The sequence below is a fragment of the Rhinatrema bivittatum genome, chromosome 5 (genome assembly GCF_901001135.1).
Source record: "Rhinatrema bivittatum chromosome 5, aRhiBiv1.1, whole genome shotgun sequence".
Taxonomy (NCBI): Eukaryota; Metazoa; Chordata; class Amphibia; order Gymnophiona; family Rhinatrematidae; genus Rhinatrema; species Rhinatrema bivittatum.
The window spans coordinates 277,795,372-277,820,664 of NC_042619.1; the positions used below are offsets into that span (position 1 = coordinate 277,795,372).

General features: G+C 47.0%; 1 protein-coding gene across 1 annotated transcript in view; it reads left to right on the forward strand.

The window, feature by feature from the left end:
• The window catches only part of LOC115092766 (disintegrin and metalloproteinase domain-containing protein 9-like), a 653,043-nt gene that overhangs the window by 69,245 nt on the left and 558,505 nt on the right, over nucleotides 1-25,293 (forward strand). Inside the window, exon 3 of the mRNA XM_029604070.1 lies at nucleotides 16,636-16,717. Coding sequence (XP_029459930.1) covers nucleotides 16,636-16,717 — 82 coding nt within the window. The remainder of the gene's footprint in view (nucleotides 1-16,635; nucleotides 16,718-25,293) is intronic.

A 25,293-nucleotide genomic window follows, 5' to 3' on the forward strand; every position in this document is an offset into this window, starting at 1 on the left:
CCACTGAGAAAATTGCCCATTTAATCCTACTCTCTGTTTCCTGTCTTTTAGTCAGTTTGCAATCCACGAAAGGACATTGCCACCTATCCCATGACTTTTTACTTTTCCTAGAAGCCTCTCATGAGGAACTTTGTCAAACGCCTTCTGAAAATCCAAGTATACTACATCTACCGGTTCACCTTTATCCACATGTTTATTAACCCCTTCAAAAAAGTGAAGCAGATTTGTGAGGCAGGAATTGCCTTGGGTAAAGCCATGCTGACTCTGTTCCATGAAACCATGTCTTTCTATATGTTCTGTGATTTTGATGTTTAGAACACTTTCCACTTTTTTTCCTGGCACTGAAGTCAGGCTAACTGGTCTGTAGTTTCCCAGATCGCCCCTGGAGCCCTTTTTAAATATTGGGGTTACATTAGCTATCCTCCAGTCTTCAGGTACAAAGGATGATTTTAATGATAGGTTACAAATTTTTACTAATAGGTCTGAAATTTCATTTTTAGTTCCTTCAGAACTCTGGGGTGTATACCATCCGGTCCAGGTGATTTAATACTCTTCAGTTTGTCAATCAGGTCTACCACATCTTCTATGTTCACTGTGATTTGGTTCAGTCCATCTGAATCATCACCCATGAAAACCTTCCCCAGTACGGATACCTCCCCAACATCCTCTTCAGTAAACAATGGCCTTATCTTCTCTAAGTGCCCCTTTAACCCCTCGATCATCTAACAGTCCAACTGACTCCCTCACAAGCTTTCTACTTCGGATATATTTTAGAAAGTTTTCACTGTGAGTTTTTGCCTCTATGGTCAACGTCTTTTCAAATTCTCTCTTAGCCTGTCTTATCAATGTCTTACATTTAACTTGCCAACATTTATGCATTATCCTATTTTCTTCTGTTGGATCCTTCTTTCAATTTAAGAATGAAGATCTTTTGGCTAAAATAGCTTCTTTCACCTCCCCTTTTAACCATGCCGGTAATCATTTTGCCTTCTTTCCACCTTTCTTAATGTGTGGAATACATCTGGACTGTGCTTCTAGAATGGTATTTTTTAACAATGACCATGCCTCTTGCACACTTTTTACTTTTGTAGCTGCTCCTTTCAGTCTTTTTGTAACAATTTTTCTCATTTTATCAAAGTTTCTCTTTTGAAAGTTTAGCACGAGAGCCATGGATTTGCATACTGTTCCCCTTCCAGTTATTAATTCAAATTTGATCATATTATGATCACTATTGCCAAGCGGCCCCAGCACCGTTAACTCTCTCACCAAATCCTGTGCTCCACTGAGAATTAGATCTAAAATTTCTCCCTCTCTCGTCGGTTCCTGAACCAATTGCTCCATAAAGCTATCATTTATTCCATCCAGGAATGTTATCTCTCTAGCGTTTCCCGATGATACTTTTACCCAGTCAATATTGGGGTAATTTAAGTCTCCCATTATTACCGCACTACCAATTTGGTTAGCTTCCCTAATTTCTCTTAGCATTTCACTGTCCGTCTCACCATCTTGACCAGGTGGACGGTAGTATATTCCTATCACTATAGTCTTCCCCTACACACAAGGGATTTCTACCCATAAAAATTCAGTTTTGCATTTAGTCTCATGCAGGATGTTTATCCTGTTGGACTCTATGCCATCCTGGACATAAAGCGCCGCACAGCTTCCCGGGTGCTCCTTTCATTGCGATATAATTTGTACCCTGGTATAGCACTGTCCCATTGGTTGTCCTCCTTCCACCATGTCTCTGAGATGCCAATTAAGTCTATGTAATCATTCACTGCTATACATTCTAATTCTCCCATCTTACTTCTTAGACTTCTGGCATTAGCATACAAACATTTTAAAATGTGTTTTTTGTTTGTATTTTCATTCTGCTTTTTAATTGATAGGGATAAGTTAGAATTTTTTAGCTCAGGTGAGTTTTTAGTCACAGGCACTTGGATTACTTTTCTTATTATTGGAACCTCACTATCAGGATGCCCTAATTCTAATGCATCATTAATATCCTTTGAGGATACCTCTCTCCGAACCATGCGCTACTGAGCTACTGTCGGCTTTCCCCTTTGTTCTAGTTTAAAAGCTGCTCTATCTCCGTTTTAAAGGTTAGCGCCAGCAGTATGGTTCCACCCTGGTTAAGGTGGAGCCCATCCCTTTGGAAGAGACTCCCCCTCCCCCGTAAGGTGCCCCAGTTCCTAACAAAACTGAATCCCTCTTCCTTGCACCATTGTCTCCTCCTCAGAATGTCTACCGCCTGCCCAAGGAATGCCCCTGACATACCCGGCTCAATTCTAGCCGGATAAAGTAGCTGGATAGGTCACCGAATATTGCAGCTAAGCCATTTAGACAGTTATCCGTCTAAGTGGCTTTTGAATATCTACCCTTTGGTGGCTTTAGGCCAATGCAAACAGGGCTGTCAACCTATCTACACCCCATGGGGCATTTGTAAAGACTGATATTTGCAATTAGAATTAGGGATGTGAATCATTTTTCTGACGATTGAAAATATCGTACGATATTTTCAATGTCGTCAGAAATCGGGGCTCCCCAAAACCAATAGGAAAACCCCACAAAATTGTTCATGGGGATCTCTTATCGTTTTGGGGATGGAAAGGAAAAACGGCAACCCCTAAACCCACCCTGACCCTTTAAAACAGATCCCTTAGCTTCTCCCACCCTCCCGACCCTCTCCCCCAAAACGTTTTAAAATTACCTGGTGGTCCATTGGAGGTCCCGGGAGTGATCTCCCGCTCTCGGGCCGTCGGCTGCCACTAATAAAAATGGTGCCGATGGCCCTTTGCCCTTACTATGTGACAGGGTATCCGTGCCATTGGCCGGCCCCTGTCACATGGTAGGAGCACTGGATGGCCCACGCCATCCACTAGGACCACTGGACCACTAGGTAATTTTAAAAAGTTTTGGGAGGTGTCGGGAGGGTGGGGGAAGCTAAGGGGTATGTTTTAAAGGGTCGGGGTGGGTTTTTTGTTTATCGGCTCGGGTACAGCCGATAAAAAAAACCCGATCTGACCGAACGAAAAAAATTTCACGATGTGAATCGGAACCGGAATCGGAACCAATTCCGGTTGCGATTCACATCTCTAATTAGAATCTGTACTGGTTGTTAGACATGATGTTCACTTATGGAGCTGTTTAAAATGATCTTTTTATGAAGTGTTACTTAGAAATGGTTGTATTCAGATCTTAGTATGCACGGTTTAACTCATGTTTTTCTGTTACTCATACACAACAGGAGACCCATTTAATGTTGGTATGACATATTGTAGGAATAGGTCTCCTTTGGTATATAGATCTGAGAACATGAATATTGGGACGCTGTCAAATCTTCCTCTGAAACAGCTTCATCAGGAGAGCTCATCCTTTTTTCTTGAGTCAGAGCCAAAGCAGCCTGCAAGTATCTAGTTTTTAGTCATCAATACTGCACTTGCCCAGAAAAGCTTCTGAACTGTGCTAAACAACATAGGTGTTCCTCAAGCGAGGGAAATTAATTCCATATCTAATCTATATGAAGAATGTGAAAATCATCTAGCTGGAATAATCTATATTGTTGCAGACAGCACTAAATGCCTCTGCAATAGTATTAACATTTGCAGAATCTTATGGTGGTGAGCTTTGAGCTTTTTATAGACATCATGAGAGGTTTGTTAATGTGCCATGCAGCAAAGACAGTCTTTTGGAAGATAAGGTCAAAGAAGCAATTGATGTCATAGAGGAGCACCAGTTTCATGCTTCAGTTTGTCATAGAGGACAAACCGGCACACTGAAGTGTGCCGGTTTGTCCTCTATGACAAACCCCGGCTGAACGACCTCCTGCAGTCGATCTCCTGCCGGCGCCATTTTCCGTACGGAAAACGATTCGCGGCAGGAGATCGCTCCCGGACCCCCGCTGGACCCCCAGAGACTTTTGGCCAGCTTGGGGGGCCTCCTGACCCCCACAAGACTTGCCAAAAGTCCAGCGGGGGTCCGGAACGACCTCCTGCAGTCGAATTGTGTTGGTCTATGGCCGCCGCCATTTTGCGCTGCCATTTTGCAAAATGGCGCAGAATGGCGCCGGCTGAAGACAACACGATTCAATTGCAGGAGGCCGTTCCAGACCGCCGCTGGACCCCCAGGTAATTTAAGGCATTTGGGGGGGGGTTTGGGAGGATGGGGGATTTAATTTAAAGGGTCGGGGGTGGGTTTTAGGGGGTTTTAGTGTGCCGGTTTTCCTACCCTCCCCCTTCCCCCGATTTACATTTTTTTGAAGATAAATCAGGGGAATTGGTATTGTATCGTGGCCCTAACGATTTTTGACGATTTAAAATATATCGGACGATATTTTAAATCGTCAAAAAACGATTCACATCCCTATCCAACATCACTTGTCTTCAGTTCCTGTGATCCGTGTCTTCATCCTCCAATTCCACTGATCCTTATCTTCATTTTTCGGTCCCTGCATCCCTTGGCTTTAGTACTTTAGCTTCAGCTCCTCAGTATGTTTTGTTTATATTTTGTGCCTTCTTGCCCTGCCTATCCATCCCACCTTTTATCCCAGGACAAGCAGGATGCTAGTCCTCACATATGGGTGACGTCATTGATGGAGCCCTATTACGGAAAACTTTCTGTCAAAGTTTCTAGAAACGTTTGACTTGCTCACTGAGCCCACTGAGCATGCCCAGCATGCCATGATATTCTCAGCCACAGGGGTCTCCCTTCAGTCTTCGTTTTTCCGTGCTGCTTTTGGCATCGCGGAGCAGGAGCCTCTGTGAGATTCTCACTCAATTCTTACTAAAAATCAGATCAAAATAATTAATAATTTCTCTCCCACATCGGGGTCTTTCTCGTTACCACTGGCCAGTGAATAAAATGATTTCATTCCGACTCATTTGAGTTTACACATTTTTTCATCACATATCCATCGACAGATGTCATCGGTATCATGGCCATGGGATTCAAAAAATGTCCCAAATGTAATCGGACCATGTTGATCATGGATCCACACCTCAAGTGTGCACTTTGTTTGGGCCAATCTCATGATGTATCATCCTGCCCAAAATGAGCAGAAATGACTGCTAAAGGTCGGAAGTCACGACAAGAAAAAATGGAACACTTGTTCCATCTTCAACTTTTACCTTCCCCATCGACGTCCACTCAGTCGTCTCCAGCTGGAGCTTCGAAAAGAATAATACTTAAAAAATGTCATCTGGAAGGTTCAGAGGACCGTTTATCACCGACCCCATCCGTGGCATCAACCAAATCAGCGTCGGAGCATCGGTCAAAACATCGGCATCGACATCCCTCGATTCCGGAATCTCTACTATCCGCGGAGGAGTCGACAGCCAAGCGGCCTCACCTGCAGGAAACACCGAGGCCTTCGACACTGAGGCATTCACCTTCTGTCGAGATGCCAGACATTGAACCTCCACAGGACCCTGTAGTAGGATCGATAATGCCCCCACTGCCACCACATGTAGCTGCTCTGCCTGCATCAGCTATCACGGAGGAATTGAGCGGATTTATCCGCCAAGCGGTGCTAGAAGCACTCCAAGAGCATTGACCATCGACACCAACACCGATGCCCTCGCCAAAGCCAACACCATTGTTGATGCCGGTGCCCGCACTGATGCCGGCACCTCTGCTGATGCCGGCGCCCACACCAATGCCGGCGCCCATGCCGATGCCGATACCTGTGCTAATGCCGGGGCCATCTCCAAAAACACCAATGCCACTACCTGGGGCTCCAGGGCAACCGGAATTAGCTTTATTCCAAATGTTAATGAATAGATTTGACGCCCTCGTTGGTGCTATTCCACCGCAGCCTATCCCTACTAAACCTACAGGACTCGGGGATGTTCCTAGACAGAGATCTGTCGATGATCCTCAACCAGGGCCTTCAGGACTCTTTAGACCACTGATTCTATCACTTCCACCAAGATCTTCTCCCACTTCTCCTTCCAGAGAAGTGCCATATGACTCATGGGAGGAGAAACATACTGATTCTTCATCGGAAAGCTTCATGTCTGACCCTTCTCCTCCTGAAGGCAGGAAGAAGTCTCCACAAGAAGACTTGCCTTCACAAATTTCATAAAAGACATGGCAGGCACAATCCCTTTCAATTTAATGTCTGAGGAAGATACAAGACAGCAGACTTTAGAAGTCTTAGAGTTTGTGGATATTCCAAAAGAGGTCCTGGCCATTCCTGTCCATGAGGTACTTTTGGAGTTGCAACATAAACTTTGGGAACATTCATGTTCGGTTCCACCTATTAATAAAGGATTGGACACCACATATCTTGTCCAACATGTTCCTGGTTATCAAAAGTCACAGTTACCGCATCAATCTGTTGTAGTTGAGTCAGCTCAAAAGAAGCCCAAAAGAGTACGACCTCATTCCTCCACTCCACCTGGGAAGGACCATAGATTCCTAGACTCTTTGGGGAGAAAGGTATTCCAAGGAGCTATGCTCAACTCAAGGATAGCGTCCTATCAACTTTATATGACGCAATACCAAAGAAATCTATGGAAGCAGATGCAGGAACTTTCTAACTCCCTACCTCAACAGTACCAGGATGTGGCTCAGGCTATCATACATAAGGGATGTGAAGCTGGAAAGCATGAAGTCCGGGCCGCCTATGACAACTATGAAACAGCTTCAAGAGTGGCAGCTTCAGGAATCAGTGCACATCGCTGGGCCTGGTTAAAAGCCTCTGACCTCAGGCCTGAGGTACAAGAGAATCTGGTGGATTTGCCCTGCGTAGGTGACAACCTCTTTGGGTCGAAGGTCGCAGTGGCCCAACTAAAAGAACACACAGAGACATTGCACCAACTGTCGTTAGTTATGCAAGACCCTTCTTCATCAATGTCTCGCCGTCTACGAAGGAAAGAAACCAGGAAACCTTTCTACAGGCAGAGACAATATTATCCACCAGCATCCAGGGGTAGATCTTCTCATCCACAACAAAGATCTCAACCCAGACAGCCTAGAGCCACTAGGCCTCAACCGCCACCGCAGACGGGACCGGCTGCAGGTTTTTGAGGCCACCACCAGAGAGTAGAGCCATCTCCTCAATCCAAACCGAACCTGCCAGTAGGAGGCCGAGTTTCCTCCTTCTACAACCATTGGTTACAGATAACAATAGACCAATGGGTACTCTCAATAATATCAGGAGGTTACCAACTCAATTTTCTCTCAACTCCAAGAGACTCTCCTCCAAACCCTCTTTTGTTAAACGAAAATCACATAATTCATCTACAAGCAGAATTATCCACCCTTCTGAGAGCCAGAGCTGTAGAACCGGTGCCCCGGACTCAGCAGGGCAGAAGGTTCTACTCCCGTTATTTCCTCATTCAAAAGAAAACCGGAGGCCTACGTCCCATCCTAGACCTCAGAAATGTCAACAAATATCTAAAGAAAGAAAAGTTCAGGATAGTTTCTCTAGGCACCATTCTTCCCCTTCTTCAAACAAGAGATTGGCTTTGTTCTCTGGATCTACAAGATGCTTACGCTCACATTCCAATATTCCCTCCTTATCGCAAGTATCTGTGCTTCCTGGTGGGTCATCAACATTTCCAGTACAGAGTACTACCATTCGGACTTGCCTCAGCTCCCAGAGTATTCACAAAATGCCTGGCAGTAATAGCAGCACACTTACACAAAGAAAGTGTCCACGTTTTCCCCTATCTAGACGACTGGCTTATCAGAAGTCAATCTCAACAAGGAGCTGTGGCTTCTCTCAACCGAACAATTACTCTACTTCACTCGATGGGGTTTCTCATCAATTATCAGAAGTACCATCTCATTCCGTCTCACCTGCTTCAATTCATCAGAGCAGAATTGAACACCATCCTCTCAAGCGCTTTTCTACCAGAGGATCGGGCAGAAACACTCTCCCTATTGACAAACTCGCTACACTCAAAGAAACAAGCAACAGCGCATCCGTTTCTAACTTTACTGGGCCACATGGCTTCCACAGTTCATGTCACTCCTATGGCAAGACTAGCCATGAGAATAACCCAATGGACATTAATATCACAATGGATCCAAGCCATTCAACCACTGTCCTCTCCAATTCAAATAACCCACCAGCTATGTTCATCTCTCCTTTGGTGGGCGAACAGGGACAACTTGGCAAAGGCCTGCACTTCCAGCAACCAGTCCCACAGATAACTTTAACTACAGATGCATCCACCTTAGGCTGGGGAGCGCACATAGAAAATCTCCAAACCCAGGGTACTTGGACAAAACTCGAAGCAACATTTCAAATCAATTTCCTGGAACTTCGAGCTATACGTTAAGCTCTGCATGCATTCAAGGACAGCCTTTCACACATGACTGTTCTGATTCAAATGGACAATACAATAGCCATGTGGTACCTGAACAAACAGGAAGGTACGTGCTCATATCTCTTTTGTCAAGAATCCGCACAAATTTGGGACTGGGCCCTGACACATTCCATATTTCTCCGGGCAACTTATCTAGTGGGCATCTACAACGTAGATTCACCTGGGGGTAGCTCCAAATCTCATAACTCAGTATCAGGGCAGGTTGCACCATCCCAACCTTCAATCCCTATCCCTGACAGCATGGATGTTGAAAGCTTGATCTTAAAACCACTCAATCTTTCAACTAATGTCTCTCAAGTGCTTATAGCTTCACATAAACCTTCCACATGAAAGAATTATTCTTCAAAATGGAAAAGATTTACTTTGTGGTGCACACCAAAGAACATTGACCCTTTCTCTTGCCCCACACCTTCTCTGCTAGACTACTTAAGCCATCTTTCAGACTCTGGTCTCCAGACCTCATCTGTATGAGTACATTTAAGTGCAATCTCGGCTTACCATAACAAGATGGGAGATGCACCAATATTCATGCAGCCTCTTGTCAGTAGATTTATGAGAGGTTTAACTCACCTTAAACCACCAATACGACCACCAGTCACAGAATGGGACCTTAATCTGGTGTTGACAAGGCTCATGCATTCTCTTTTTGAACCAATGACTTCCTGTGATCTTAAATTTCTCACATGGAAGACTATCTTCCTTATAGCCATTACATCAGCTAGAAGGGTTAGTGAGTTACAAGCACTTGTCATGTACTCACCCTATACTAAATTCCTACATGACAGAGTGGTTCTCCGTACACATCCAAAATTCCTCCCCAAGGTAGCAGTTCCAACCCCTTTATCTTTTTGGTTGTCCTTCTCTGTACCTTCTCCATCACAACTATATTTTTCTTGAGATGCGGCAGCCAGAATTGTACATAGTATTCAAGGTGCAGTCTCACCATGGAGCGATACAGAGGCATTATGACATCCTCTGCTTTATTTGCCATTCCCTTCCTAATAATCCCTGACATTTTGTTTGCTGTTTTGACTGCTCCAGCACACACTGAGCCAATGATTTCAAAGTATTATCCACTATGACGCTTAGATCTCTTTCCTGGGTGGTAGCTCCTAATATGGAGCCTAACATTGTGTAACTACAGCATGGGGTATTTTTCCCTATATACATCACCTTGCACTTATCCACATTCAATTTCATCTGCCATTTGGATGCCCAATTTTCTAGTCTCACAAAGTTCTCCTACAATTTATCACTATCCGCTTGTGATTTAACCACTCTGAATAATTTTGTATCATCTGAAAATCTGATTACCTCACTCGTTGTATTCCTTTCCAGATCATTTATAAATATATTGAAAAGCAAGGTTCTCACAGGACAAGTAGGATGGTAGTCCTCACATATGGGTGACATCACAGGATGGAGCCCAATATCAGAAAATTTCTGTCAAAGTTTCCAGAACTTTGACTGGCCCCTACTGGGCATGCCCAGCATGGCACTAACCCTGCAGCCAGCAGGGGTCCCCCTTCAGTCTTCTTTTTTCCGCACAGCGGTAGCCTCGTGGGAAAGGAGCTCTGAAGAGATTCCTGACAGGAATTTTCCTCACGGAATTACTAAAAGTTAAATTGCCCCACAGGGATCCCTCCTCTAACTTTTTTCAGACCGTGGTAATCCGGTAAGTTTTTACCCATTTTCCATTGATTACCATTGGGTTTGGCCCTCGCGGCCTACTGGCCGTCGACCGTACCGCGGCTTGATTTTTTCCATGGCCATGGCGTCGGGATTCCGTCGGTGCCTGGACTGTACCCACACCATGTCTACCACAGACCCCCATAAAGTCTGTGCAATGTGTCTAGGATGCGAGCATGATGTCTTGACCTGCACCAAATGTGCCCTAATGACACCAAAGGGTCGCAAGGCCAGAATGGAGAAGATGGAACTTCTCTTCCTTGCTCAAACCCCAACTCCGTCCCTTGCATCGATGTCTTCAGAGCCGGCACCGTCAACTTCACGCCAGCATCGACCACTAGCCGGTGACTCCCCGGCATCGATGACTTCTTGGCCATTGATACCCTCTACTCCCCCTCAGGACCAAGGGGATCGCAGGGACAAACATCACCATCAACACCGTAAGTCTCAGACCATCGAGGGAGCAAAATCATCGACCTCAACATCGTCCGAGCTGCTGTCGAAGAATCCCCGTACAGAAAAGGCACCGATGTTTCTGCAATCGGGTCACTGAGGCAACCCTCACCCGACAGGGGATCAGGAGCCTCGACTCCGCCTTTAATGGTGGTCCCTCCGGCTATGCCTCTGCCTCCCTCTTCTGTTCTGGAGCCGGGGCTGCTTGCTCCAGGTCTCTGAGAAGAACTGGATTGGATGGTTCAGGAGGCCATCGATAAGGCGATGCAATGACTTCAGGTTCCTCCGGCACCGACACCGGCACAGATTGCAGAACCAATCATCGACCTGATTCTGGCAGCGCTGGCACCGCTGCTCTCCAGGATGGAAGCGCTTATAGCCACCGATGGATTCCGGGTCTCCAATGGCTCCGGTGCCTTCCCCACTTACAGTGTCATCGGGAGGAGAAACACCATTCAGCATTCCTCTTTAAGGAGTTCTGCCTCAGGCATCGATGCCGCTACGTCCCTCACCACTGATCCAACCATCGGTGCCGATGCGTCCATCGGCGCCACCAAGCCGTCCATCGATGTCCTCGATGCCTGCGTCGGTGCCTTCGATGCCTGCGCCGGTGCCTTTGATGCCGTCATCGGTGCCTCCGATAATTCCTCCGATTCCTTCGGAGCCTAGACCGGGGCCTTCGGTTATTCCACCACCCTGTCCCCCTCTAGTTCCTAGAGGGACACATGCTGATCCTTATGATACCTGGGGTGATGATTCCTCGACAGACACCGATGATTTACCTTCACCACCTTCACCCACTGAAAGTAGAAAGCGTTCTACTCCAGAGGACCTCTCCTTTATAAACTTTGTGAAGGAAATGTCTGAATTGGTTCCCTTCCAATTACAGACTGAACAGGATGATAGGCACCAGATGATGGAGTTGCTCCAATTCCTGGATGCTCCCAAGGTAATCACCTCTTTTCCCATCCTTCTGGTTCGCCTTAAGAAGAACTGGGAACATCCTGGCTCCTTTGCTCCAGTACACAGGAAAGCTGACACTACCTATTTGGTGCAGTCAGCTTCAGGTTTTCAGAAATCTCAACTGGATCACCACTCTGTCATCATGGAGTCTGCATAGAAGAGAGTAAATAGGACAAAGCCTCACTCTTCTGTTCCCCCCGGCAAGGAACAGAAGTTCCTAGATAACATTGGTCGCCGAGTCTTCCAAGGGTCAATGCTCATCTCCCGAATTGCTGCCTATCTGCTTTATATGACCCAATATAACAGGGTCATTTTTAAGCAGATACAGGACTTCTCGGATTCCCTGCCTCAGCAATTTCAAGAACAATTACAAACCCTAGTAAACAAGGATTTTGAGGCAGGCAAACATGAGATCAGAACATCTTATGACATCTTTGATACGTCCACTAGAGTATCTGCAGCTGCTATTTCGGCGAGACGGTGGGCCTGGCTCAAGTCTTCTGACCTTCGCCCGGAAGTACAAGACAGGTTATCTGACCTGCCTTGTGTCGGAGATAATCTGTTTGGCGAACAGATTCAACGTATGGTGGCAGAACTAAAGGACCATCATGAGACACTCAGACAGCATTCTCTGATGCCTTCTGACTTTTCTTCAAAACAGCCCTTCAGAAAGGACTCTAAGAAGTCCTTCTTCTGCCTGAAGAAGTCTTACCCACCACCAACCAGATCCCGTGCTACGAGACCTTATCAAAAATTGCAGTCTCGTCAAAGCCACAAGCAGCTCCTCAAGCAGTGCCTGCTTCAGGCTTTTGACTTCCACCTAGAGAGCAGCAGCCAGATTCCTCTGCCTCACATACCAGTGGGAGGTCGATTGTGCCACTTCCACAACATATAGCACTCAATCACCTCCGACCAATGGGTATTGGCAATAATTGCTCAGGGTTACCATCTGAACTTTCTCTCCGTGCCACCAGACCCCCCACCTCTACCGATGTGGAGAACATCCGATCACTCCACTCTTCTGGATCAAGAGGTCTCCCTCCTTCTCCAGTCCAAGGCAATAGAACCTGTACCATAATCTCAGCACAGCCTAGGGTTCTATTCCTGGTACTTTTTAATCCCCAAAACATCGGGAGGCGTTCATCCTATTCTGGACTCCGGGCCCTCAACAAGTACCTCCAGCGAGAAAAGTTCAAGATGGTACTTTGGGCTCGCTTCTACCTCTTCTAAAAAGAGGGGACAGGCTCTGCTCTCTGGACCTCCAGGATGCATACACTCATATTGCAATAACTCCAGCTCATCGCAAATACCTGAGGTTTCTAGTAGGCCCCAAGAGCTATCAATATCGAATGCTTCAATTCGGCCTCGCGTCTGCACCACGAGTCTTTACAAAATGCCTCGTAGTCGTCGCAGCTTTCCTCAGAACCCAAGGTGTTCACGTCTACCCCTACCTGGACGATTGGTTAATCAGGGCTCCCACTCAGCAAGCTGCTTTGTTGTCCCTCAATCTAACCTTACACACTTTAATTTCATTAGGATTTCTCGTCTACGTTAAATCCTGTTTAGTCCCATCTCAAACCTTATCATTCATTGGGGCAGACTTGGACACCTTACAGGCAAAGGCTTTCCTGCCTCGGCAATGAGCACTGACTCTTGCTTCTCTTGCTCACCAGCTGCAGTCTCAGCATTCCATGACTGCACGCCAATTTCTCGTACTTCTGGGACACATGGCATCCTCAGTTCATGTCACACCAATGGACGGCTTGGCCATGAGAGTCATGCACTGGACTCTGAGGTCTCAATGGACTCAATCCATTCAGCCCCTGTCAACCATTGTCCACATCACCGATTCACTCCGTCTGTCTCTCACCTGGTGGAAAGATCAGATCAACCTCCTCCAAGGCTTGCCCTTCCAGCTTCCAGACCCTCAAATCACTCTCACCACCAATGCCTCCAACCTCGGTTCGGGAGCCCAGGTGGCTGGTCTGCAGACACAAGGATTTTGGTCTCCAGAGGAAGTCAAACACCAAATAAATTTCCTGGCGCTTCGAGCAATCAGATATGCTCTCAGGGCATTTCAGGATCACCTCTCAAAGCAAGTTATCATGATTCAGACAGACAACCAGGTGGCCATGTGGTACATCAACAAGCAGGGAGGCACGGGCTCCTTCCTTCTATTTCAGGAAGCTGCGCAGATTTGGGCGGCTCTCTCCCATTCTATGTACCTCAGGGCTACCTGGTTGCCGGGAGTGGACAATGTGCTGGCAGACAAACTGAGTCGAGTCTTTCAACCCCATGAGTGGTCTCTCAACCCCTCGGTAACAGACTCTATCTTCCAACAATGGGGATATCCTCAGATAGATCTCTTTGCATCCCCACAAAACCACAAAGTGGAGACCTACTGCTCTCTCATTCACAGCAAACTCTCTCAAGCCAGAGACGCATTCTCCCTCTCATGGGTAACCGGTGTGCTCTCGCATTCCCTCCACTTCCTCTTCTCTCGAAGACTCTTGTGAAGTTACGTCAGGACAAGGGAACCATGATCCTGATAGCACTTAACTGGCCACGCCAAGTGTGGTTTCCAATACTTCAGGATCTCTCCATCCGCAGGGTCCATCACTTGGGAAAGGACCCGCTTCTGATCACTCAAAACGACGGGTGCCTACACCATCCCAATCTTCAAGACTTGTCCCTGATGGCATGGATGTTGAAAGGTTAATCCTTCAGCCACTCAACCTTTCTGAACCAGTTTCCCATGTCTTGATTGCTTCACGGAAACCTTCCACGAGAAAAGCTTACTCTTACAAATGAAAAGGTTCACGTCATGGTGTTCTTCTCAGTCCCTTGACCCCTTTTCCTGTCCAATCCCGAAGTTTCTGGACTATCTCTGGCATCTATCAGAGTCAGGTCTTAAGACTTTTTCCATCAGAATGTATGTAAGTGCGGTAGCCGCCTTCCATAAAGGTATCGGGGATGTCCCTATATCCATACAGCCCCTCGTAACATGTTTCTTGAAGGGCTTGCTCCACATCAAGCCTCTGCTACGTCCTCCGGCCCCTTCTTGGGACTTTAATCTGGTTCTGTGTCAGCTCATGAGCCCACCATTCGAGCCTCTTCACTCCTGTGACCTAAAATATCTCACATGGAAAGTGATTTTCCTTTTGGCTATCACTTCAGCTCGCAGGGTTAGTGAATTACAGGCCCTAGTTACGTATCCGCCTTACACTAAACTCCTGCAGGACCGGGCGGTACTCCGCACTCACCCTAAGTTCTTACCTAAGTTAGTTTCGGAGTTTCACATTAATCAATCCATCATACTACCTACCTTCTTTCCCAGGCCCCATTCCAATCCAGGGGAACAGGCTCTTCATACCCTTGACTGTAAATGGGTTCTAGCGTTCTACCTAGACCGTACAGTTGCCCATAGGAAGAGCACTCAGTTATTCGTCTCTTTCCATCCCAACAAATTAGGGCACCCTGTGGGTGAGCAGACTCTCTCCTCCTGGTTGGCGGACTGCATATCTTTTTGCTATCAGCAAGCAGGCATTCCTTTTCAAGACCGTGTTAAAGCACACTCTGTGAGGGCCATGGCGACTTCAATAGCACACCTACGATCGGCTCTGCTTCCTGACATTTGCAGGGCTGCCACCTAGAGTTCTCTCCACATTTTCGCAGCCCACTATTGCTTGGACAAAGCCGGAAGACAAGATTCCATCTTCGGCCAGTCTGTCCTGCGTAACTTATTTCCAACGTGACGTACCAACACCCTTCCACCTGCCCGGTGGGGTTCAGGATGCCCTCTACCAAATTCCACCCCAGTTGTTATGCCTGTTGCATGCCATTGGGTACATTTGGTGCTGTTCAGACATCCTCAGCTCGGTACTCACCCATATGTGAGGACTACCATCCTGCTTGTCCTGTGAGAAAGCAAATGTTGCTTACCTGTAACAGGTGTTCTCTCAGGTCAGCAGGATGTTAGTCCTCACAAAACCCGCCCGCCGCCCCGCGGTATTGGGTTCGTAATGTTTTGTTGTTTTATTTTTTGGCACTGCCTGTAGCTTTCAAATAAGACTGAAGGGAGACTCCTGCTGGCTGCAGGGTTAGTGCCATGCTGGGCATGCCCAGTAGGGGCCAGTCAAACTTCTGGAAACTTTGACAGAAGTTTTCCGTGATTGGGCTCCATCCTGATGCTGTCACCCATATGTGAGGACTAACATCCTGCTGTCCTGTGAGAACACCTGTTACAGGTAAGCAACATTTGCCTTAGATAGGGCTGGGGGGGTGGCTTAGGTAGGGGAAGGGAGGGGAAGGTGCAGGGGGGTGGAGGGAACGGAGGCAGGCTGCGCGGCTCGGCGTGCTCCGGCTGCTGATTTTGCACAGCCTTGTGCGCGCCTACCCCGGATTTTAAGGGATACGCGCAGCTACGCATGTATCTATTAAGGGATATGTGCAGCTATGTGCGTATCTATTAAAATCCGGCGTACCTTTGTTCGCGCCTGGTGCGCGAACAAAAGTATGCGCGGGCATACTTTTATAAAATCTACCCCCTAGTGAATACTCTAACTCTCAGTCTATCTCAACCACAGTATATCCTTGCTGGGAAACCTGCTGTGGAATCTCCTTTCACCAACGAGGAGAGAAGGGCTCCCTCTGCCGAGGTCCCTGAGACTGCAACTACCAGACTGGCGCACTACTGCCACCACTGGTGGCTCTCTTCAAGCTGTTTAATAAAGAACTAACTGCGTTTTGTGCATTATGAGTCTAGCCCAGTGCTGTGTCTCCTCACGGGGCTCCTCCCCATGGGCGTGGTCATCTCCCACAGCACCCAAGGATCCACCAAAACACACTTAACCATTACAGTCTACTGGAGTCTCCAACTGTTATGTCTCTCTAGACTGCTTTAGCATGTGTAAATCCCCTTCTTTATCACATGAATATTTACCTCTATGTCATTGTCAAATAAATCTGAAAAGTTTATTTTACTTGGTACGATGGATGGTTACATCATCCAGTCATGTGACTGTCTTCAGAAAACACCTATTACTTTGCTTTATGATCTGAGAAACTGATTTTAGAACTCATGTCACCTTTTAACATGTACACTTATTAACTGAAGTTTTTAAATTTCCATTTTGAAAGATGTTACTATATTTGGTACAAAACAATTTTCTATTTTTGTTTTTTTGCATCACAGGAACAGATCTTATGGTATGGCCTATGGGCTGGCAAATATAGGAGCAGCATGTTTTAAAACCCATTCAGTGGCATTTATTTCGGTATGTAATTATTATTCTATGCATGTTTTAAAAATTAAAATCATAATAGATTTATTTTATTTTACTTATTTACCACTTCATGAGCATACTTTTTACAGTATAGCTACAGTGAAAACGTAGGTTCAAAAATTATATTACTCCAGGAAATAGTATGGCAAATTTGGGAAGCACATAAGTGCGGTCAAAAGGTTATTCATCATATTTTGTTCCTGTTTACTGCTGCAAAAAAATGTTCTGGTAAGTCATGGTAGTGCCTCAATAGACATTCCGCATATATCCTCTGTTCTTCTCTGACCTTGTAGCCAGATAAGTTGAATTTCTATTTAATGTTTGCCATAATATAGATTGCTTTCTTGCTGACATTTATTCTTCTGCATTTCTGTATTTTGCATGGTTTGAAATCTCTATTTCTCACATATGGGTGACATCACAGAATGGAGCCCAATCACGGAACACTTTGTCAAAGATTCTAGAACTTTGCCTGGCACCTACTCGGCATTCCCAGGATGGCACTAACCCTGCAACCAGCAGGGGTCCCCCTTCAGTCTTCTTTTTTCCGCGCAGCAGTAGCCACACGGGTTAAGGAGCTCTACAGAGATTCCTGACAGGAATTTTCCTCGTGGAATTACTTATTTATTTATTTATTTAAAGACTTTTATATACCGGTATTAGTGGGGGACGTCATACCGGTTTACATTTGAACATTTAAGCTTGGAAAATACATATTAACAGGGAGATTTATTTATTTTATTTATTTAAAGCTTTTCTATACCAGCATTTATGATACAATCATATCATGCCGGTTTACAAAGAACAGGGGGTGCAATAACTTTGTTCTTATAACATGTGCAGAGGAAGCAAAAGTTACAATATAACAGGGTTGTTGAAACTGGGGAAGGAAGGAGAGAAGAATAGACATGAATAATAGAATCTTTACAGAAGTAAATTAATTTACATTGTGCTGAAACTGGGAGGGGGATAACAAGAGTGCAGTATGGAAAATATAGATTAAAAAACAAAAACAAGAAAAATGTTAACATAAGGCATGTATAATCACATTGTGAGGGGCTTATGGGTTGGCAGAGGGGGAGACTCTATTCTGGATATGCTCCTTTAAATCTATTCATAATTTAATACCCCACAGGAGTCCCCCTATTCAATTTTTGCTTCCGCGGTTGTCAGGTAAGTTTTTTACCCAATTTCGGTCGATTCCCATCGAGTTCGGCCCTCGTGGTCTACTAGCCGTCAACCGCACTGCGGCTAAATTTTTTCAGAGGCCATGGCATCGGGGTTCCATTGATGCCCCGACTGCACTCGCACAATGTCCATTACTGACCCTCACAAGGTCTGTGTAATGTGTTTAGGGAGTGAGCATGATGTCCTTACTTGCACCAAATATGCCCTTATGACACCAAATGGGTGCAAGGCTAAAATGGAGAAGATGGAACTTCTCTTTCGGTCACAAACTCCGACGCCGTCCATAGCCTCAACATCCTCCGAACTGACACAGTGTAAATTGCACCAGTATCATGCACCGATCGGTGTCCAACCGGCATCGACGACTCCGCGGCATCGACACCTGCTGTTCCTCCTCAGCATAAGGACCAAGGAGATCATCGCGAAAAGCATCAACATCGACACCGTAGATCTCAGACCATCGACGCAGGCAAGCCCTCAACGTCACCACCGTCTGAGCCTCAGCCGAAGAAAGCACACCCAGAAAAGGCACTGTCCCTATCTGGCTCCGGGTCACCGAGGCAACCTTCACCGGGCCCGGTGATAGGAACCGCGATTCCACCTCCAACGGTGGTCCCTCCGGCTATGCCTCTGCCTCCTCCTCCAGCATCGGGGCTCCAGGTTTCCAAGAGGAACTGGATCAGATGATTCAGGAGGCCATCGGCAGAGCAATGCAAGGCTTCAAGATTCCTCCGATGCCAGTGCCGATTCCTGAACCAGCTACCGATCCCATTCCTGGCACTGCTACTGACGAGGATGGAAGCGCTGCTCGCCACTTTTCCTCCGATGGATCCGAGGCCACCGATGGGCCCGGTGCCCTCCTCCCCGATTCCTCTTTCATCGACAGAGGAAGGAGAAACACTGTTACTTCCTCCATCGGGAGTCCTACTGATGCCTCAGCCATCGATGTCACCGATAGCGTCTTTGTACCATTGATGCTGCCGATATGCCCATTGATGCCCTCAGTGCCTCCATTGATGCCTCCGGTGACTCAATGCCTTCGGTGCCTCAAACAGGACCTTCAGGAATACCATCATTCCAGCCCTCTAAGGATTCTAGGGGTGCTGGTGATAAACCCTGACACATGGACGATGATTCTTCCCAGGATACCAATGACTTACCATCTCCACCCTCTCTTACTGAAAGCAGGAAGCGTTCTCCTCCAGAGGACTTGTCCTTCATTAATTTTGTGAAGGAAATGTCTGAATTGCTTCCATTTCAACTTCAGACAGAACAGGATGATAGACACCAGATGATGGAACTTCTACAATATCTGGATGCTCCTAAAGAAATCACCTCTATCCCTATCCATGATGTCCTCTTGGATCTTCTGAAGAGGAATTGGGAGCATCCTGGTTCGGTGGCACCAGTTAACCGAAAGGCGGACACCACAAACCTAGTCCAGTCAACTCCAGGTTTCCAAAAAACCCAATTGGATCACCATTCAGTGGTTGTTGAGTCAGCCCAAAAGAAAGCCCGATGATCCAAGCCTCACTCTTCTTTCCCTCCAGGGAAGGAGCAAAAGTTCCTGGATGCCATAGGCCAGCGTGTCTTTCAGGGGTCAATGCTTATATCCCGCATTGCCTCTTACCAACTCTATATGACCCAGTATAACAGGGTCCTCTTTAAATAAATACAAGACTTGGCTGAGTCCCTGCCTCAGCAATCTCAAGAGCAATTACATGCCCTGGCTCAAAAAGGATTAGAAGTGGACAAACATGAAATAAGATCAGCATATGACATTTTTTACACCACTTCCAGGGTATCAGCAACAGCTATTTCTGCAAGGAGGTGGGCCTGGCTAAAGTCTTCGGACCTACGATCTGAGGTCCCGGACAGACTATCTGACTTGCCTTGCACTGGTGACAATCTTTTTGGTGAACAGATACAACAAGCAATGGCACAGCTCAAAGATCACCATGAGACTCTTCGCCAACTCTCCTTGTTGCCTTCTGAATATCCTGCTAAGCAAACATTCAGAAAGGATCCCAAAACGTCTTTTTACCGCCAAAGGAAGTCTTATCCTCCACCGTCTAAAGGTCGCTCTACTAAGCCTTACCAGAAAGGCCAGTCCAGGCAACCTCGCAGGCAAAAATCACAGACAACTCCTCAGCCAGGCACAGCATCTGGTTTTTGACTCTTTCCTAGAGAGCAGCATTCAGCCTCCACTACTGCATGTACCAGTGGGAAATCGATTGTGCCACTTCAGCAACATCTGGCACACAATCACCTCATACCAGTGGGTTCTTGCCATAATCACTCAAGGTTATCATCTCAACTTTCTTGCCATTCTGCCGGAGTCCCCACCTCGGCTCACATGGGGAACATCCATTCTCACAGGACAAGCAGGATGGTAGTCCTCACAAATGGGTGACATCGAGGATGGAGCCCTGTACGGAAAACTTTTCTGTCAAAGTTTCAACAAGCTTTGACTGACACTGGCACACTGGGTGCACTGAGCATGCCCAGCCTGCAATTATCCCTGTGAGCCACAGGTTTCTCCCTCAGTCTTCTTTTTTCCGCTCTGCAGTCAGCATAGCGGTTGGAGCTCTGTGAGGATTTTTTAACTAATTACCTCATGGAAACACTTAACTTTTCACTTCAAAAAACACTTTTCCCTGCACAGGTCTCCCTCCGCGTACGTTTTTACGACGCTCGGTGAGTACTAATTCTTATTTTTCGGTCGGTTCCTGTCACTATCTTAAGGCTGTTAACTGACTGAAGCCTTCCCTTCCCCCATTTTTCAGTTAGCTTTAAACAGCTTGCGAGTATCTCTGTGACACTCTGCTTGCTTATGCTAGTGGGGTAGGGATTTTTTCCTTAACTTTAGGACCTCTGTAGCTTCAAGTCCTTCGTTCCCTGGTACCCTCACGCAGTCGATACCCTATCGCTACACCGGGACCCTCCTAAACCGCCCTGGGCTTTTATATGTCATCAGCGCCCCTCCCCCCACGGTGCCCTGATGCCTTTATCCATGTTTTTTGCTTTTCAGTGCTACCAGGCTTTTTCCTCCTACGCACTGTTTTTTTCCTTGGGCTTCCTCGGTGCCGTCCCTACCCGGATGCATGCCATTGACGCACACGCTGTTAGTCACTGCCATGCATACTCGGGTCGCCGCCACCGCTGCCCGAGACACTTTTTAACGATCCCAGGGTCACTTCATCGATGCCACCCCCCCTTTTGGGGATGCCATCGATGCCCCATCCTCCCCACCGATGTCCAGCCCTTTTCCATCGGTGGGCATCGGTGCCACATCGATTCGTCGGTGGGCATCGATGCCGGATGGTCCCCATCGGTGGACATCGGTGCTGGATGGTCCCCATCGATGGACATCGGTGCCGGATGGCTTGTCCGTCGATGGCATCGGTGCCAGGTCCTTTTGCATCGATGGACACCGATGCCCAGGTGTTTCATCCATGGGCATCTATGTTAGAATGCATCCATCGAGGGCAGTCGATGCCAGGCTGCTCCCATCGGTGAAATTCGATGCCCAGGTGGGTCCCATCGGTGGGTATCCATGCCGGCTCGATTCCATGGATGGGCGTTGATGCCAATGCCAGCCTTATGGCTGGCATCGATGCCCATGCCGATTCCAGGACTGGCGTTGATGCCGGGATGGAATTCATCGACTGGGAGATCCATGCCATCGATTCCATACGTGTCCATATCGATGCCACCGACACACGTGTCTGGGGCACCGATGCCATGTACACTTGGAAATCTGAGTCTGTCCAAATCAATACCGTCAACGTCTGTGGCCCTATAGTTGATGCCCGTGGCCATGCCACAAACGGCATAAATGCCCGCCTCCATGCATCGATGCCCTCGACACCTCCGTTTTCCTTCGGTGTCCTTGACGCCCTATTGATTCGACTTCGACTCAGTCGATGCCGGTATCTTTTTCAATAACGGCAATGTTTTTCGATTATTCGATTCCACATCGTTTCAAAGATACCTATGCCACTGCTGTCAGTGCCCGTCACTGTCATCATTCTCCTGGCCAGTCATCGACGATTTTTCATACCCATTTTGATAATATCCTCGAAGCCCCTTAGGGTTGCCTTCAATATCGTCAATAACCGATAGCACCGCCACATAATACCCTCGCCTCCTCACATTGCTCCACGCTTGGGTTCTTTTTTTAAGCCCCGTATTAGCTTAAGACACCTCCATTGTGTCAGGAGCAGAGCAGGCGTGCTGACAGTTCGTCATCGATCGCCTTCCAGGACGACGAGGGCTTCCATCTCGGCGCTGGGGAAAGACCGGGCCGAGCACCGTGGCACCCATCATCGCCGACATCGTGATCGTCCGCCGCTGACGCCATCCAGACACATCGGTGCCATCCTTCTCCAGGCTTGACAACAGCTCGGGCAGAGCGACATCACCACTGCCATCAGCACTGTTCCTACAGTTTTGGCAGTCACTTGGTGATCCAGAACTTCCGGATCCAGGTCCGACAGCTTCTGCATTGGCGTCACGACACATCGAGCCGCTGTGACGAGGGAAGGGAACATGAGTTCCGTTAGGGCTCCTCTGTTCCTGGCGTGCCCCACCGTCAAGTGGTGTGGGACTATGGCCATCTGTTACACTTAGCAGTCTAAACGCCACTCACGCCTGGCCTGTCTCCTCTGTACCTGTGCCACCATACCGGGTTTCAGAGCGAGATGGACGTTTACGTCCCCGGCCTTACCCTCGAGGACTCCGGAGACCGTCGGAGTCAACAATCTTCACCGGCTCGTCTTGCGGCGATCCACGTCGGATGGTAAGTACCCGCTTCGGCGGCATTCCCATAGAGTTGTGTTCTCCCATTCGGACCGTGGTTCGAAAAGTTCTGGGTCATGTGCCTTTTAGAACTGTATTAGTGTCACATATCGCTATGTTAGCTATGTTAGCCACAATATCAGGAGAACCCCTCTATCTTCTTGGGATTGCAGCAGGGCTTCTTCTCTTGTCAGTAACAAGTCCCTGTGCCGACCAATGCTCTGACTCTTGGTTCCCTCCCAACCAAGGTCCAGCTGCATTGGCTGATCTGCTAAACATGAGATTCAGCAACCATTGCCCCATGTACAAGTCCACCTTGAGGCCTGGCCACAGGTCTCAGTGTCTCCTTGTACAGCATACAGAAATGCGGGTACCACTTACCGCTCACACACCTGCAGGAGCCTACATGATATCCTCCATTGGGACACCTCCTGGTCTCCCATCTGGTCAGATATCAGAGCGGCCACCCCACCTTGTACCAAAGTCCCGGTACACTCCCCCAGGCGCTACGAAGTGCAGAGGGGAGAAGGGAGGGGGGTTGGGGAGTTTTAATTGCACTATTCTTTCTTTTAACAGAAAATAGTTACTCTCCGCACATCCTGGACCTAAGAAAATCCAACTTTCTTTAGACGTCACAGGTACAATGGTATCTTTGGTTACCATCACTCCATACTGCAGTAAGTACATTATTTTAATGTTTCTATGTGCTTTATGGTGAGTCAACATTACAACCCCAAGCTCTGCCGCTGGCACCAGCTTCGGTAAGTGAACTGTCTCTTGCATCACTGTTGGTGAATGCTGTTTTCTCTGCGGAGTGTAACATCATTCACTTTCCTTGCATAGACTACTGCTAACCACTTTCAGTACATGCAAGGAGCTCTCACTTTTTTCAGGACTCACTATACATTTACTAACTGGGATTACTGTCACTGCCATAAATCCCTTCTGTAACACTTCTGGACACCACAGTCTTAAGACCCTCTTGTCCAGCATGCGCACAGACATTCTGATACATTGTTATATGTCCCTGCGCATATTTTCCATAACCTCAGCCTTTCAACTTTTCATGGTTGGGCTATGGGGTTTCTTCCCACTATGCATTTTTCTCATAATTCAAAACTGCTATGGGTTATATTCAGTGACATTCTATACTCAATGGACCTAAGTGGTTTCATTGCTTTCGTCCCTGATTCTTATCCCAGTTCGAACTAGGACCTAGTCTCCTTCGACTCATGCTCGCAATTCCTTAGGGTTATAAAGTTTCTCCTGAAAGCTGTCTACCCATTATGCATCTATTGCACTCCAGCATAGTTTCTCATAAACTTCCTGGACGTTGCACCCATGAGTTATGCCCTTATGCCTTCCAATACTGCTTTTGCAACAATTCTTTGTGCATACAGACAGACAGCATAGGGACAATGTGCTTTCCAACTCATAAGCACGCATTACCTCTTAGCTGCTCTGCTAGACAGCTGCGCAGCTCTACCCTTGGCCCTTGTTCACTTCATGCGTCCTTGGGCCACATATCTAAGAGATTTAATGAACGCTCTATCAGACCTTCTCCACGTAGGTTCTATCCTCTCGAATGGTCTCAATTACATGTGTACAGGGCAAATCTTTTAACGCTGAGTTTAACTAAACTTTCCTCGGCGTCTGCATCATTCCATACGATGCACAGGTTCTGCTCCCTGCACATGTTTCCTATGCGTTCCCTTAGATGCCTTTTCTTCCATCAAAGGCCTCTTCAATATATCTCTTCTGCTGCCTCTCGTAGCCAGCATTCTTCTAATGTTGAACTGGGATGGGGTTCAGTATTCTTTTCCCCACTCCCTGACTGAGATCAGTATGCTTTCCCATACTTCTCAATCCATCATATCAGTAACCTTTTATTCCCTCACCAGTCAGTCCCAAATCATAGACTTACTGATGTTCTTAGGTTCTGGTAGCGTCACAAAACCTTCTAAACATAAATCTTGCCGTTTAATATGGCAGGCTTTACCTCCTGACGCTAAAAAAAAAAAAAAAAAAAAAAAAAGAGGTATTACCCCTTTTACTTTTCCACCATTTTTTCTTACTCCCTCGGATTCTGTTCTCCAGACATCCTCCACATAGATACACCTTTCTCTTAGGAGGTGTATCGTTTTGGGAGTTGGGTTCCCGTTTTCGGTAATCCTCTCTGAGTCGGCTTACCATGGATTATCCACTGATCAAGCCTCCTCTATTTCTCTAATCACGGAATGAACATATATATTCTCCTTATAAGTCTCATACATTCTACGTTTGAGCCTTTCCATTCCTCTCTTCCACAGTTTGGCAAGGGAACTTCTTTCCCTCTTAATGTCATTCCTGCCAGCAGGGTCCGTGAGTTATGCACTCTTTCCATACTCACCTGACTCCGTTCCTCTGCCACTGAGTAGTTCTACGCATTCAACTTTCTATCCTTTTCAGGTAGATGTTGTATCTCCTTTCCTCAGGAAATACTCTATTAATTGTTCCTAACCCTCTCTCTCGCCCTAGGGAGAGACTGGGTTTTTCCACATTCCTGGACAGTAATGCTGCGCTTACATTCTATCTACATT